This window comes from Lobosporangium transversale (genome assembly GCF_002105155.1).
Source record: "Lobosporangium transversale strain NRRL 3116 chromosome Unknown BCR41scaffold_37, whole genome shotgun sequence".
Lineage (NCBI taxonomy): Eukaryota > Fungi > Mortierellomycota > Mortierellomycetes > Mortierellales > Mortierellaceae > Lobosporangium > Lobosporangium transversale.
The window spans coordinates 289,520-303,237 of NW_019029015.1; the positions used below are offsets into that span (position 1 = coordinate 289,520).

The 13,718-nt window shown below is 42.4% G+C and overlaps 6 protein-coding genes across 6 annotated transcripts; 4 read left to right on the forward strand and 2 right to left on the reverse strand.

The window, feature by feature from the left end:
* Positions 1 to 194: 194 nt before the first annotated feature.
* BCR41DRAFT_411076 (hypothetical protein) lies at positions 195 to 2,846 on the forward strand (the record flags this gene model as incomplete). The annotated part of the gene is made up of 1 exon (XM_022029444.1): positions 195 to 2,846. One exon carries the CDS (start codon positions 195 to 197, stop codon positions 2,535 to 2,537), a length of 2,343 nt encoding a protein of 780 aa, XP_021878465.1. The 3' UTR covers positions 2,538 to 2,846.
* On the reverse strand, positions 2,561 to 4,668 carry BCR41DRAFT_359370 (sulfite oxidase-like protein). Its single transcript, XM_022025205.1, has 8 exons — positions 4,106 to 4,668; positions 3,835 to 4,001; positions 3,684 to 3,717; positions 3,449 to 3,583; positions 3,313 to 3,342; positions 3,072 to 3,216; positions 2,804 to 2,980; positions 2,561 to 2,732 (listed from the first exon to the last, which is right to left on the reverse strand). The coding sequence occupies exons 1-8, from the start codon at positions 4,565 to 4,567 to the stop codon at positions 2,620 to 2,622; spliced, it is 1,263 nt and encodes a 420-aa protein (XP_021878466.1). The 5' UTR covers positions 4,568 to 4,668; the 3' UTR covers positions 2,561 to 2,619.
* A 567-nt stretch (positions 4,669 to 5,235) lies between these two features.
* Positions 5,236 to 6,372, forward strand: BCR41DRAFT_399217 (hypothetical protein; the record flags this gene model as incomplete). Its single annotated transcript, XM_022029036.1, has 3 exons — positions 5,236 to 5,283; positions 5,436 to 5,878; positions 5,961 to 6,372. 3 exons carry the CDS (start codon positions 5,236 to 5,238, stop codon positions 6,370 to 6,372), a joined length of 903 nt encoding a protein of 300 aa, XP_021878467.1.
* A 1,335-nt stretch (positions 6,373 to 7,707) lies between these two features.
* On the forward strand, positions 7,708 to 9,191 carry BCR41DRAFT_309936 (mannosyltransferase putative-domain-containing protein; the record flags this gene model as incomplete). The annotated part of the gene is made up of 3 exons (XM_022020973.1): positions 7,708 to 8,127; positions 8,234 to 8,534; positions 8,665 to 9,191. The coding sequence occupies 3 exons, from the start codon at positions 7,708 to 7,710 to the stop codon at positions 9,189 to 9,191; spliced, it is 1,248 nt and encodes a 415-aa protein (XP_021878468.1).
* Positions 9,192 to 9,291: 100 nt separating this feature from the next.
* On the forward strand, positions 9,292 to 10,751 carry BCR41DRAFT_145792 (Alpha/Beta hydrolase protein). The gene is made up of 5 exons (XM_022019565.1): positions 9,292 to 9,381; positions 9,556 to 9,647; positions 9,742 to 10,012; positions 10,166 to 10,231; positions 10,365 to 10,751. The coding sequence occupies exons 1-5, from the start codon at positions 9,370 to 9,372 to the stop codon at positions 10,704 to 10,706; spliced, it is 783 nt and encodes a 260-aa protein (XP_021878469.1). The 5' UTR covers positions 9,292 to 9,369; the 3' UTR covers positions 10,707 to 10,751.
* Positions 10,752 to 10,757: 6 nt separating this feature from the next.
* Positions 10,758 to 12,431, reverse strand: BCR41DRAFT_359375 (hypothetical protein). Its single transcript, XM_022025206.1, has one exon. The coding sequence runs from the start codon at positions 12,416 to 12,418 to the stop codon at positions 10,841 to 10,843; it is 1,578 nt and encodes a 525-aa protein (XP_021878470.1). The 5' UTR covers positions 12,419 to 12,431; the 3' UTR covers positions 10,758 to 10,840.
* Positions 12,432 to 13,718: the final 1,287 nt, after the last annotated feature.

Consider the following 13,718-nt stretch of genomic DNA (forward strand, 5'->3'; position numbering starts at 1 on the left):
TTGATACAAAGAACATCAATACATTCTGCTCCGAAACCGCATTCTTACAAAATGGCACTTAAAAGGCCCGTCCCAAAAAAAAAAAAAAAAAAAAAAGAAAAGAAAAGGTAGTCGTGAATATATAATACATAATGGAGCATTGCTTTTGCACTTTTCCTTACCCGTTCTGTCTTATTGATCCCACCATACACAAAATGGATAACTGCTGTTTCCCGGATTTTCTCGATTTCAGTGAAATGGCATGCCCCAAACGCGAGTTCACCATCCCCGAAGATATCGAATTTGACCAATTTCTTAATGCTAGCTTACCATGCTCAAGCCTGCCAAACAGCCTTTCCTCATCCCGTTGCGCTTCAGTTGACTTTGATACTTCTCCGGAACCTTCAGTAGAATCGACCTCGTTTAGAACAAGTGTGGATTTAGGATTTGAACAAACTACGGAGAGAACCCCACCTTCTGTGCCAGGGGGGGATGTCCTTGCAGGTACAACTGCCATGACTGCATTCGATAGCCTGTTACAAAGTACTCTGTTCATAGAAGGAGGATACCAAATGGGTAGTACAGTCATAAAAGACAGTGGGGCTCTAGAACATCCTGTTACAAGCGCGTCAATTCCAGGCACGGATTTTGCCCCAAGTCAACTTCAATATTCCAATAATGCTCCAATTCCTGTATTAACCTCTGATTGTAAACATGGGCAACAATTTTTACTCTCTACTATGAAATCGTCCAAGTTCATACAAGACCACGAGGCGCCCGCTAATCTTGCTCATGTCTCGCTTTCCAGCGTTCTGGATAACAGTGGCCCATTCGCAGCTACCAGTTTGCCCTGTGTTACAGCACCTTGTCATTGGCTTGGAGCAGCGCCACTTCTCGCGCCGTCGTCGGACATACTTGCATTCTCTGATTGTATCGAGCAGCAGGCGTTATCGACCACACAGCTTCCCCTTCTGCTTCCACCACTACTTATGCCTTCACTTGTGACATCATCATCACCATTATCACCATCATCACCATCATCACAGGACATCCTCAGCGGACGAGCGCAGTCTATCTTTATCAATCCGTTCGAACCGTACACCTTGAGTGATAAAACTCTGCTGGACGACCTTAAGGCCAACGCCCCATATACTGAGAACCAGATGAATCCAGAGACAACAGCTATTGCAATGGCCAACAGTACTCTAAAACATCTGTCGACCCAAAATGACGCTTTCAGCTATAATAGTGGTATACAAGGACTATTCACAGACTTTTCCTATTCAAACATTCCTGCTAAGCATAATGGCCTCGAATCCGAACTAAGGTTTGTTCAAGAGTTCTTAACACCACCCCTTACCATGACCTCGTGGACGAGTTCAGATGAACCTGCTGCACAAGCTTTGGTGATACCAGAAACTGAGGCATCGGTACTAATGTTATATAGGCCAAATGAATTGAACCAAAATGGCCCATGTAATATTGGTCATGTTGGGTATATGTCACCACAAAGGATTAATAAGAATAGGACGAGCCTTAAGACGCGTAGTAATATTAATAGTAGGAAGCCATTTTCAATGAAAAAGATCACTGATTGCGCACATTACCGACCACGAAACGCTTTCTTCATGTTCCGCGGATTTGTATCTCGCCTGCAGCAATACAGCGGTCTCCATTACAATCTTCATAGACAGCAAAAGAAAGGCAACCATGATGATGATAGTCATAGCAATAACAAGAATGGTAGTGATGTCGCGCTAATGTCGTCCCCATGCTCGCCCTTGGCTTCGTCATCGCCCCCGACCTTTTCACTGCCACCGCAATCATTATCACCATCGTCCCCATCCTTGCCATTGCCAGCGCCTCCTCTTCAGTCTTTAGCTTCCGCAATACTCGATCCAGGAGAGAATATTCTCCCTCCTACAGCAGATACTTCATCAGACTTTAAAGAGACAGAGAGTGTTGGATGTGGTATGACTCAAACAAAGGTGTCCATCAGTTGTGGTAAGATTTGGTCCAGTGAATGCTTTGAGGCCTGTGGTCCGGGAGGATGTCCCAACTGCCGTATGCGATCCCTGTTCGGCCAAGCATCCTCATTTTTGAAGTTACGGCAAGCCGAAATAGAGCGACAGATCGAGTTTTCAGAGTCTATCACCACTGCTACTTTGCTTGAGAAAAACATCCCATTATTATCACCATCATCATTACCATCTACTACAAAGATGATGAACACGTCTATATCAGATAACGATAGTGAAAGCCAAAAGAATACGTATGTAGCGTTAACAGCGGGTCATTTAGCAATTATGTCGCTCGAGAACTCTTTCAATTGGGAAGAGTTTACACAATTGTACTACGAGAGTGATCTATTCAAATGGCATCGCAACCATTATTTGGGCACGAATGGAGTGTTAGATCTTGAGGCAATGAAACATGTTTGGATGGAGAATGAGCTGGCATATGAAAAAGCCTTTGTAGAAGGCGCCAGAAAACGAATTTTACAAGAAGGTGGATCCAAAAAATTAGGTCAAAGGATCCGCAGGACAAAATTAAAGTAACTATTTTTATGCAAATAGTAAATGTGATTGAAAAACGAAGCTAATCTAGACTATGAGGTGCTTGTTTTCTCTCTCACTCTCTCTACATGCGGTTATTGGGAACTTGCATGACACGTGTACGAAACCAAGCATTATTCATCACCCCCCGATAGTTCCAAATCGCATGCTCCGGCTGCGTATTTCCACTCGAGTCATCTATGTTCAGCATTCATAGTGTTAGTTGCTTTTTTTTTTCTAAGCCTATTAAAATCAAGTTTTTCACTTACATGCACGTGCAATGATCTCGGTAGAGTGGGGAATCTTAGACACAGTCTTCTCCCAGATGGCCCAAGTCCAGTACATACCGCTGTGTACTTCAGGGTTTTGTACCAGTTTGCTCGCTGGTTCCCATGTCTTGCCACTATCTACAGACACCTCAACTCTGTATATACTTCTTCCGCCGCCTGTAAACAATATTTATTTTAGACTTTTTTTTTTTTTTTTTTTTTTTTTTTTTAAAAAAAAAAGAAGTAAAGACAAATAGAACAACCTTACCAGATATGGCATAACCCTTGATGGTTACTGCTTCTGTGGAAGGAATAACTTCATTCTCTGTTGGAGTACATATCACACATTGAACATTCATTTCTGTGAGAGAGGCAGCCGTGTCCCAAGATTCTTCTACATTCGTATGGTCGATCTGTCGAATAACCGAATGAAGATAAATAATAATAAAAAGTTAATGACAGTTATTAATATGATATTAGTCAAATTTAGCATGGCATCTCGATCGTACTGTTGGATCAAGAATCTTGTAATCGCGTCTCTATTATATTTTCAATAGAAAAAGAAAAGTAAAAATTCAAAATTAAATCTTTGTTTTTTTTTTTACATTCGAAATAATTTTGTTTTGTGTTACAGCTCATATTTACTTGAAAGAATGAGGTTGATTCTTGAGGCTGAATAACTATTTTTTGCAAGTATTTGACAGATCGCGCTCCAATATACCCAGGGACGATTACTCTAATAGGAAATCCATGTTCCCGCGTTAATGGTTTGCCATTCATCTACACGAGAAGATAGCCAGATGATCAGTAGTATGATAGATATATGTGTTAGGTAGACTCAGTGAGCGACAGAAAACAAGAGTTCACATGTAAAAGATACCTCATATGCTAATATAACATCTCCCATCGGATCCCTAAATGTAGCATTATGGCGTTGTGGTGTGTGCAGAAGGAAGATTAGAGTTGTGCTCGCACAGATATCAATTTTTTTTTTTTTTTTTTTTTGCGTCATCTTCGAATGGATTACTTACATTGCTTTTCTAAGTGGGATTGAGCTGCCGTAGCAAACATCCTCGTGAACATGGTCATTTGCTTCAAAGCAGACATGGTAGTCGCGAATCATTTTGTTATGATGTTCTGCAGATATTCCCGCAACATCATTCAAAATGTCACATAGTTGTGCACCAGACCAGATAGCCTAATTGACGTGATTTTTCGATCGAAATTTTTGTCCACATCAATCTCAAAAGAAATGACGCCTTTGCGCAGTTGAGTAGATCTTCTTTAATATATGGATCTTACAGTAGAGACGGCTGCTGATTTCCAGATAACTCCTTTAACCTCTTTGACAGCTGCAAGTCCATCACGTCGATTACCCGCACACTGTAACGTTGCTGTGACTGTAACCTTTGGCCACCGAGTCATGATGTCATTCATTGAAAGAGACTGCCAATTGATACCTTGATGTCGTTCCCCATCCTGTAAACCGATATAGACCCTATGTTGAATCTGTGAAATATCTGGGATAGGCCCATGATTGCGTTTGAAAAAAATTTCTGTAGGTGTGATCTCCCCAGCGTTAATAAGAGCTGGTAAAGAAGGCTCTGCATTGAATGGCTTGTCACAGTGGACTAGTAAATTGGATTGATCCCATGTAGGCTCATGTGAATAGTCAAGCTGATCTTCAGGTATTCGGATCTTTTCTGGAGGCACCACGGTATGATCACTACGGCTTTCATGACACTGATACGATGGTGGGTGCATCAAGATAGATGACTAGATAACACACTTTATTGATAGTCGTTGTTTTAGGTGCTTGTGAGAAAGCAATGGCCAGGTAGTTTGGAATGAAATGGTTAAGTGAATGAGCCTTGGAAACTTTCGCACAGTGCTACGCCCATTTCCATGAGGCTATGTCACGTGCATTTCCAAAAATATGTGGTTTGACCAAGCCACTTCACGTTAAAAATCAGGTGATGACGAAATTTTTTGTTCTTCTCTTCAAATCCTGACCCGTGACACCCGCCCCACTGACACGCCGACAGAACACACCCCAACACAAAAAAGAAGTAAGTGACAACATGCCATGGACAGCTCCATCTCTCTCATGCAGCTTCTCTTGTCTCTTGCAAAAGATGTCCTTTGATGGACATTTGGGCTCGTTGAAGCCTGAAGCTCAGACAGGGCTAAATTGGAAGGTTGACATCAGCATCGTCAATGTCATCATCCTGATGAGCTTGCTCATGGATGAGTACAGTTCAATGTTGACTAAATAAAAGTGTGCGAGAGAAAATGAGCTGCGCATGAAGCAGAAAAAAAAACTATAAAAAGCTCTTAGACGCGACTTGCCTATCTTGGCAATCTAACATTGATTTGGGATATCCTTCACCAAATGGATGTTGTTGTCTTTCACCGACCATAGTATAACCGCTATGACATCGTCATCCGATATTCCTGTCCAGGAGTTGTTAAACAATCTGGTAAGTGGCACAAAGTGAAGAGCCTAATTTTACACCTACAATCCTGTGGGAGAGATAAGCGGAGGCACCTTGTAGAAAAAAAAAATTGACGTGATAAACATATGTCAATAATATTCTGGGTGGGGTGCCTCTTATCCTTGGGCCACTGATAGACAAAGACGATCAAAAGCGAAGGTATCGAGAAGATTGACATTGAAGAGACCCTATCTGCTGTCATTGCTCAACAAACTGCTGCCCAGGTAGCTCAGGCTCAGGCTCAAGCCCAGGCTCGAGCCGAGGAAGCTCAAGCTCAACTTCAAGCTCAGGCACAGGCACAGGTGTCCATGGAAACACGAGTCAATCAAGCCCAGGAAGAGCATAATCAACAGCAAATCAACCAGAAAGAGCTTGATCGCATTGCATTGGAGCATCAACAAGCGCAACAACAGCTAGAAAAGACATCTGGCCAACGAGAGGACTCACAGGAAGCTTTGGCACAAAACAAGCCTGATCAACCAGCCATCTCAGGAGAGAGCACCGCTACCATTATTCACGTCAATGCTCTAGATGGTGATAACGGCAGTACTTTAGCTACGGTCCCTATAACTACATCAAGGTGTGAAAAACTGAGTTCTGGATGAAGAGGAAAACGAGAAAGCGTTTATGATTAACAAAAAACTAATTTTTAAATCCAACAGTCCTGCACCGTCTGTAGCAAAGCCCGCAGCGGGAACCCCAGAGTGGCACAAGCTGCGTCGTGACAATCACAAAGAGGTAGAACGCCGACGTCGCGAGACGATCAATGCCGGTATCAATGACTTGGCTGCATGCATCCCCAATCCAGACAAGAACAAGGGCGCAATCTTGCGCCAAGCTGCTAAATACATCCATTCGATACAGGAAATCCATCAGAAGCTCCTCGCAGAAAAAGAAGCCCTAGCAAACATCGGTTTTGAATATGATCGTGCGCTGTTGGAGAAGAACATGGCACAGAATGAACTTCAGAGATTGATTACAGAGCATGACCAACTTAAGCGCGATTATGAGGCTCTGAAGAAGGAGTTCGAGACCAAAGAAAATGAGTCCAAGAAGAGACAGAGATCAGAATAGAGTGCCGCGGAATATGCGTTATTTGACTTTAGTAGGAGCAAAAAAAAATCCCTTCCTCGTTGGATATACACTAAATACATTCATAGTCTAGGCTTAAATGACACAGAAAAAAAACGACTGTACTCATCTCCATCAATGCGATATTCCGCAGTAATTACTTTTCAACTTGACTAGACAGAGTAAAATCGTTTCTGTAGCACGATGTAGGAGGGCAAATGGAATGTTCTTCACCTTGAATGGGGCGTTGTAATATAAATTTTGGATAGCTGCCACCAATTATGAGCTTGGCATTGCACAAATGAGAACAAGTTCCTGAAAAAGTTTTGCCACAGCCTTTTCATAAGAGAAATAAAAACGAGTACTCAATAAAATAGTAAAAACAGTCGTACTTCTGTACTTCTGGCCTATGTGGTTCCAGGGACGCTAGCCTAGTCTACAAAAGCTTCGCCTCATCTTGTCTTTTCTCTTTTTTTATTTTTATTTTTTTATTCACTCATCATTCCAACAATCCCAGCATCACATTCAATCCTTCTTCTGTTTTACAGCACTGGTAGCGGTTTGAAATCATTCGAAAACGCCGATGTTACCCTACTCGAGGGTTTAGAACATTTTGGCTGTGAATATCTCTTATTCAGCTTTTTAAACCAACTACATTAATCCCCCACGCACTGTTCTGAAAAGTACACAATGTTCTCTTTACCACGATCGCCCATCCTCAGATTGCTCATTCTTCTTTTTGCTGCACTCATTGTGTTTGCATTAATTCTGCGCAAAAAGGACCTGTCGCAACAAAACTATTTTGATTGGAGACAACAGTGGCAACAACAGCAAAATCAAGAAGCGCAAAGACAACAGCAGCGTATACCACTTCCAGCAGAGGGTTCAAAGGAGCGTGTACCATTGAGCACATTCCAGGTATGCATTTAAGAAAGGCTAGCATGATCAGCGATGTTGTCCTTCCCCCTTTTTTTTTTTTTTTTTGCAAAATATCAGAAATGATTGTGTTCCCAGGCATTAATTTATTTGTGATATCAATCGTAGGTCCCAGAAAGTCTGCACTTGACACACGATGTAGCAATTCCTCATCCTATTCCACCATGGACTACAGCTGATACAGAGATGCTGGGAACTACGCTTGGATTCACACTCAAGACTGAAATGCTGAAGCCAGAATACCTACCGGGGGAAGACCTGAATGGCAAACCTGAACGTATCAACTTTCCTGAATTGAGTCGTACAGAGCGTCTCTACAAAGCACTCTGGAACCACATCTACCCTCTTTATCAATCTTTGCCAGGAGGGAATGACCGTGAAAAGGATAAACAGCTAATTGCTATGGCGAAGACAAGACCCGAGATTGACTTCTTTTTGAAACTGGAAAAGAGACTCTATCCATGGGTCCAATATGGTCGAGTGTCGTCTTTCTCACTTCATAGGACATACAAGGGCAGAGGGATTGTGTACTGTGCAGGCAATGGGCAGTTCGAGTTTGTGGTTACATCTATTCAGGCGATTAGAAGCAGGCTCAAATCAACCCTACCTATCCAAGTCTTTTATATAGGAGATGGCGATTTATCAGAAGAACGCCGGAAATATCTAAGGGAAATGACATCCGATATAGAAGTGTTGGATGTGACACAGTTCTTAGATAATGATTATATGCAGCTCGCGGGATGGTCCATCAAACCTTTTGCGATGCTGGCTTCAAGCTTTGAAGAAGTCATGTTTGTCGATGCAGACGCCTACTTTTTGCAGGTATGAAGTAAACACGAGGAACGATTTTTTTATCCATGTCACGATCATAACAAAATAATAATAATAATAATAATAATTAATGTGATGGCTGATTGTGTAACAATAGGATCCTGCGGTTCTCTATAATGATCCAGGCTATCAGGCGACAGGTGCACTGTTCTTTTATGATAGGACACTCTTCCCTGATTGGCGTGACGGACCCAACTTTATCAAATCCATGCTCCCAATCATGTCCTCATTCCCACCAAAATCTCGTATGCTGAACCTTCTCTCAGCTCATGAGCAGGAGTCTGGCGTTGTATTGATCAACAAAAGGAAACGATTCACAGGATTGCTTGCCATTTGCAAAATGAATGGCAAATGGGAGCGTGATCTATACACATACAGGGTTTTCCATGGTGATAAAGGTAAAAAAAAAAAAAAACTATGCCAGATTTATTTCCGCTATTTCAGTATGACTAGTTTGACTATTTTTTTCAGCTCGTTCATGAAAAACTGACCTCCCTTTTTTGGTTCACTCCTAACTTTGTGCTCGAGCAGAAAGCTTTTGGATTGGCATGGAAATGGTTCAGGAGCCTTATACATTCATGCGCACCTATGGTAGTGCCATTGGAGAGCTTCGACCTGACAATGACAAATCCGTCTGTGGAGCACAACTGCACTTGGACCACTTGGGCCGACCGTTATGGTGGAATGGTGGATTGTACAGAAATAAGAATGCAAACGTGAACAGGAATCTGGATTTTGGATACTGGATGAGTGGTGGAGGACATCAGAAGCACAGAGAATATTTCACACGAGACAAAGAGACCATGATCAAGGTTTTAATAGAGGAGGGTCTTAGTTCGAGTGACCAGCTGAAGCTAGAGCCCAGGGATGGGGATTGGGACTTTCAAGAAAGTTGCTTGGCAGGTGCGCCGGTGCAGAAGCTCACAGAAAGAGAAAAGACTTTGGCAAATGGCTACATCCAAATTGATAACATTGCAAGAGCGGATGGCCAAAAGTTGATAAGGGGTGAACGTCCAGATCCCAAGGCGCACAATTGGGAGACAGCAACTGCCTGATTTGGATTAGATCAGACTTACCAGAAGTAGAATAAATTATTTATTTAAGACCTTTTTTTTTTTGCACATTTACATTTACTCTCATCATTGCATACCACCATGACAATTTCTGCTCATCGCGAAAAGGGCCATATTGCAGTTGCAAAGACTCGTAGTAAAGTGCCTGTTAAATTGTACTATGAAAAGACAGGTAACGGCCCAAAGAAGCTTCTGCTCATTATGGGCCTCAATTCCCCTGGAAATGCATGGGAGCCTGTTGTAAGTTTCTGCATTACTGCTAAAATTCTTGCCATTCATGTCTATTGCGGTCCGGCTGAAATAATAATTTTCTTTTAACTGTTAATAATTAATTTCTTTTTTTCAGGTCGAGCACTTTGCAAAGAATCCTGAATACACTACCGTTTTCTTTGATAACCGGGGTGTTGGCCATTCTGATGCTCCCAGAGGTCTCTATGCGTAAGTCTTTTTTTTTTATCCATTTCGACTTGAGGTTTAAGACCATGTGACTAACGTTTTTGTCTCATTAAATATGAAAAAAAATGAAAACTAGAACGTCGCAAATGGCTCAAGATACCATTGATCTTATGGATGCCCTTGGATGGACTCAAGGCGTACATGTTGCTGGAGTCTCGATGGGAGGCATGATCGCGCTCGAGTTAGTCTTGGCGGATCCCAAACGTTTCTCTTCTTTGTTGCTTACGTCTACCAACGCAGGTCGATCACCTCCTCAGTTGGTGACAGTCTCTTTTCTTTCTCGAGTGGTCCTGCTCAGAGAGCCACACGCACGCATCAAGCTAATTTGCGAGACTCTTTATCCAACTGTAAGCAAAATTTTGTTTTCTTTGGCATGCTTTTTTTCCCATGATTTTCACCGGCTTCACGTGTTGCTCGGTTGGATATCCTCTCCTTTTCAACAATACTAAAACTTTTCAAAAACCCATCCATCTTTTGCGGCGTGATATTGATATCCTTAGAAATGGTTAGATTCGCCAGCTCCTAAAGACTCTGGCTATAAGACTAACCGTGAGATGTCAGCAGCAGTAAGTTCAGTTACCTCATTTTAATGTTCTGAAATGAAAGACTCTGGCTGAATATTTACCCATCAAGTTTCACCTGTGTCGTATCTGACTTTTTTATTTTTTATTTTATTTTATTTTATTTTATTTTACAAAGAGTTTGAAGAGGCGTTTTGCAAACACACCAGTGCAGCCTATCCATGGCAACATTGCTCAGTGCTGGGCGGCTCTCTTCCATCATGTGAATGCGAAACGGTTAGCGCAGATTCGTGAATCGGGTTTACCTGTTCTTGTGGTCACAGGCACAGAGGACAACTTTGTCAGACCTTCAGGATCATACCATCTGGCCAAGGAGATTGGCGCTCCTTTAGTGGTATTTGAAGGCTCAGGACATGCTCTTCCAATGGAACAGACCGAAACATACTGCAAATTCATCGAAGAGCTGGTGGATAACGGCAAGAATGGTGCCTTTGAGTTGGCCAAGGGGCAAGCCCTGTAATTAACGATAAGAATAATAAAAATATATCCTTTAAAAAAGAAAGATGTGGATGGCTTTATTATATACTATTTCTTTATTATACATGTCATTATGGATACACAAGGTATATTTTTAAAAATTCGCAAGGAACTTTGTCACTTGCCAATGAGCCGCAGTTTTGACTTCAAGCTCTTCTTTGGTTGGAGAGGATCTCGATGCAAAGATGATGGATCATCGCCACAGCAAGGGTGGTCCCACGGTCGACTCGCTAGAGCAACTGGCAGGATCCAGATCGCAGAGATGACTACACCCTTTCCCAAGTCTTCAGACTTAATAGCAGTCCACTGATATTCAACCCAAGAAGCGATGATATTGGCAATAGGGACAAGAACACTTAATGCCGGAATGCCAGCGATAGCACTCGTAAGGATATTAAAGAAGATTTGACTGGTATTGGAGACATGTTGAATAGTGATCATGCACTTGTGGGGAACATAGATCTCGAATCCCCACCAATAAGTGAAGGCGCTGACGGTACTGGTTGGAGGTGAGCCGAGCTGCAAGGCGAGAAGTTGGCGTGAAAATGAATTGATAGTCGCCACCAACGAGATTGGCGAAGATGCAGTAGCAGCGGCAGCAGCAACTGTTGTTGTTGTGGAAGAGGTGTTTTTAGAAGTGTTGGTTACTTTACAACCATCTGGGGTAGACTTTGATGTATGAAGCAGTGCTTTAAGTGGGCTTGTCTTGAGGTTAGGCATAGAGGATTGACGATGGAGGCCTGATGATGCCTTGGCGTTGGCATCTGCTTGGAGTTCCTTGGGTTTTGAGACAGCGGCTATTGCTAGAAGAGCAGCTGCAGCGAGAGCAATCTGCTCACCTGTGGAGAGGCCTTTCTTAATAGGCAGTGGAGGTGTAGGTTTGCTGGATTTTGTAATGAACCGAAGAGATCCGTATCCAGTTGAGTTTGTAGAGCTCTTTTTATCATCCTTAGAAGTGATAGTAGCTGTAGCCGTAGCTGTAGCCGTAGCTGTAGTAGCTGCAGGGATTGGCGATGAGGGAGTAGAAGTTGAGAACCACCATGCAGGCGATGTGATGCCGATACAGGACTGAGGATCGACCACACCTGTGGTTTGATCGTTACTCTTTTGAACTTCCCACGCCCACTTTTTATCAATCTTGTCCCATTCTTCCAATTCCTTGTCGAGATCGAGAGATTCTTGTGTCTTTTTCTTTTTCTTGCTATTGTTGGTATTATTGTTTTGATTATTCTCTTGTTTCGTTGTGGCGTTCTTATTGCCTGGTGTTGGTGCTGTTGCCGTCGTTGTTGTAGGAGCCATTGTGGTTGGGTCTGGCATAGCCTTCAAGAGAGCAATCACTTCATTGACCTTAGCAGGATCTGCATTTTGTAGCGCTTTGATAACTTTTTTCTTTTCGCGATTGTCTACAAGAGCTTCATGGTCAGCGCCCTGGAAGAATGTGTGGAGTGTGGGCGAGGATGTGGGCGCGGCCGTAGAAGATGTCAAGGAGTTAAACGCCGAGATGAGTCCTGCAAGGAAGAGAGGATATGGTGTAGATGCTGGCTTTCCATCCAGAGCAGGCAAGGAGGCAGATCTATGGTGCTGGTGCTGTTGCTGTTGTGAAAAGACATCTACTGCAGTCGGTCTTTTCCTCAGCGTGCTTGATGGTTCAGTGACCTTGACTGTCTTGTACTTTAGTGTTAAGATCGTTGACATGTTGATAAAGAGCAGAAGTTTTAAAGAAAAGTGAAGGGACGTGTTCTGCTTTTGTTATATTTATAGTACGTCTTCCCAGTTTCAAAATTGGGAAATTGCGCTGCTACTTTCCCGAGCCTTGGTATGCATTTCTTAGTCTTTTCTTGTAATTTTACTTGCTTCAAGGCCCCTTGTTTTTTTTCTTTTCTTTTTGTTATTACTGCATATCTGGGAAGAGGTGTGAAGTGATAGTGAGGCCACATGGTTAATTTTTTTCCATTTTAATTGCTCCCACAAACAGTGAGTGGCGAAGAAAGAAGTCCAGAGTACTTTCAATGAGTCAGAGAGAGTGAAGAACAGGTTGTCTCTTGTTCGAATTCATTGACCTACAACCATAGCATAGCAGAATAGAGCGTTGGGTCACAGGTCTTCTTTACTCTAATTTATTTACCGTCTCATTCTCAATCTCATGCATGTACTTACCCAGACAAAAGAGTATTGAGTCCAAATGAAAATGAATAAAGGAGATAGTGGTTATATCTCAGGCTATCATGAGGACGACGATGTGGAATGACTCCCAGCTGTTCAGAAAGAAGCGTCATAAAATGCCTACTCCTCAACACTATCTTATTAATACTAAGGCTATCATCTGTCTTGGTTGTTTGTGTTGTCGCATGCCTTTTTTATTTGTGTAGCTTGCTTCATTCTCCACCCCTACACTTTATTGGCCCTGTGTTGAGTCCTGCATCATCTGCATGCCGTATTTTGCGCTGTACAATGAATAAAGATTTTGACTTAATACATCCCATACAAAAGCATCCTAGTATGCATCACCGTAATTTTTTTTTTCTGAGCCATCTTTGAGCACCAGAGTCGTGTTTATTGTGAGTAAAAAGTCCTCATTATAGATTCTAAGGGTCTCCATCCGATATAGGCCTCCATATCAGCCTTATTAGGAATACCGTCATGATGGTAAGCGACCAACAGTGATGTCTTTTTCTTTCATAACAAGGCTCTCTAGGTCATGGAATTCCTCAACAGCGATGCCTTCTCGCATGCTGTAGCGCAAATTTCAAACACTGCACATGTTATTGACGTTATGTGAAACAGTGTCCTTTGAACCAGGACCATACATGTGTAATCTTATGAAATAAAGCTAAAATCTGCTCTGCTACCAAGCGGATCTGCATCTTCCTGATAGTGAACCTGGAGAGTACGTAACAAAAAAGGGGTGAGTATAAGGCGGGACAGAAATGGCCCTGTCTTGAAGGATAATAAGCTTAAGTCGTCATGACATTCGACTTGGCCAGCTAATGAGGAA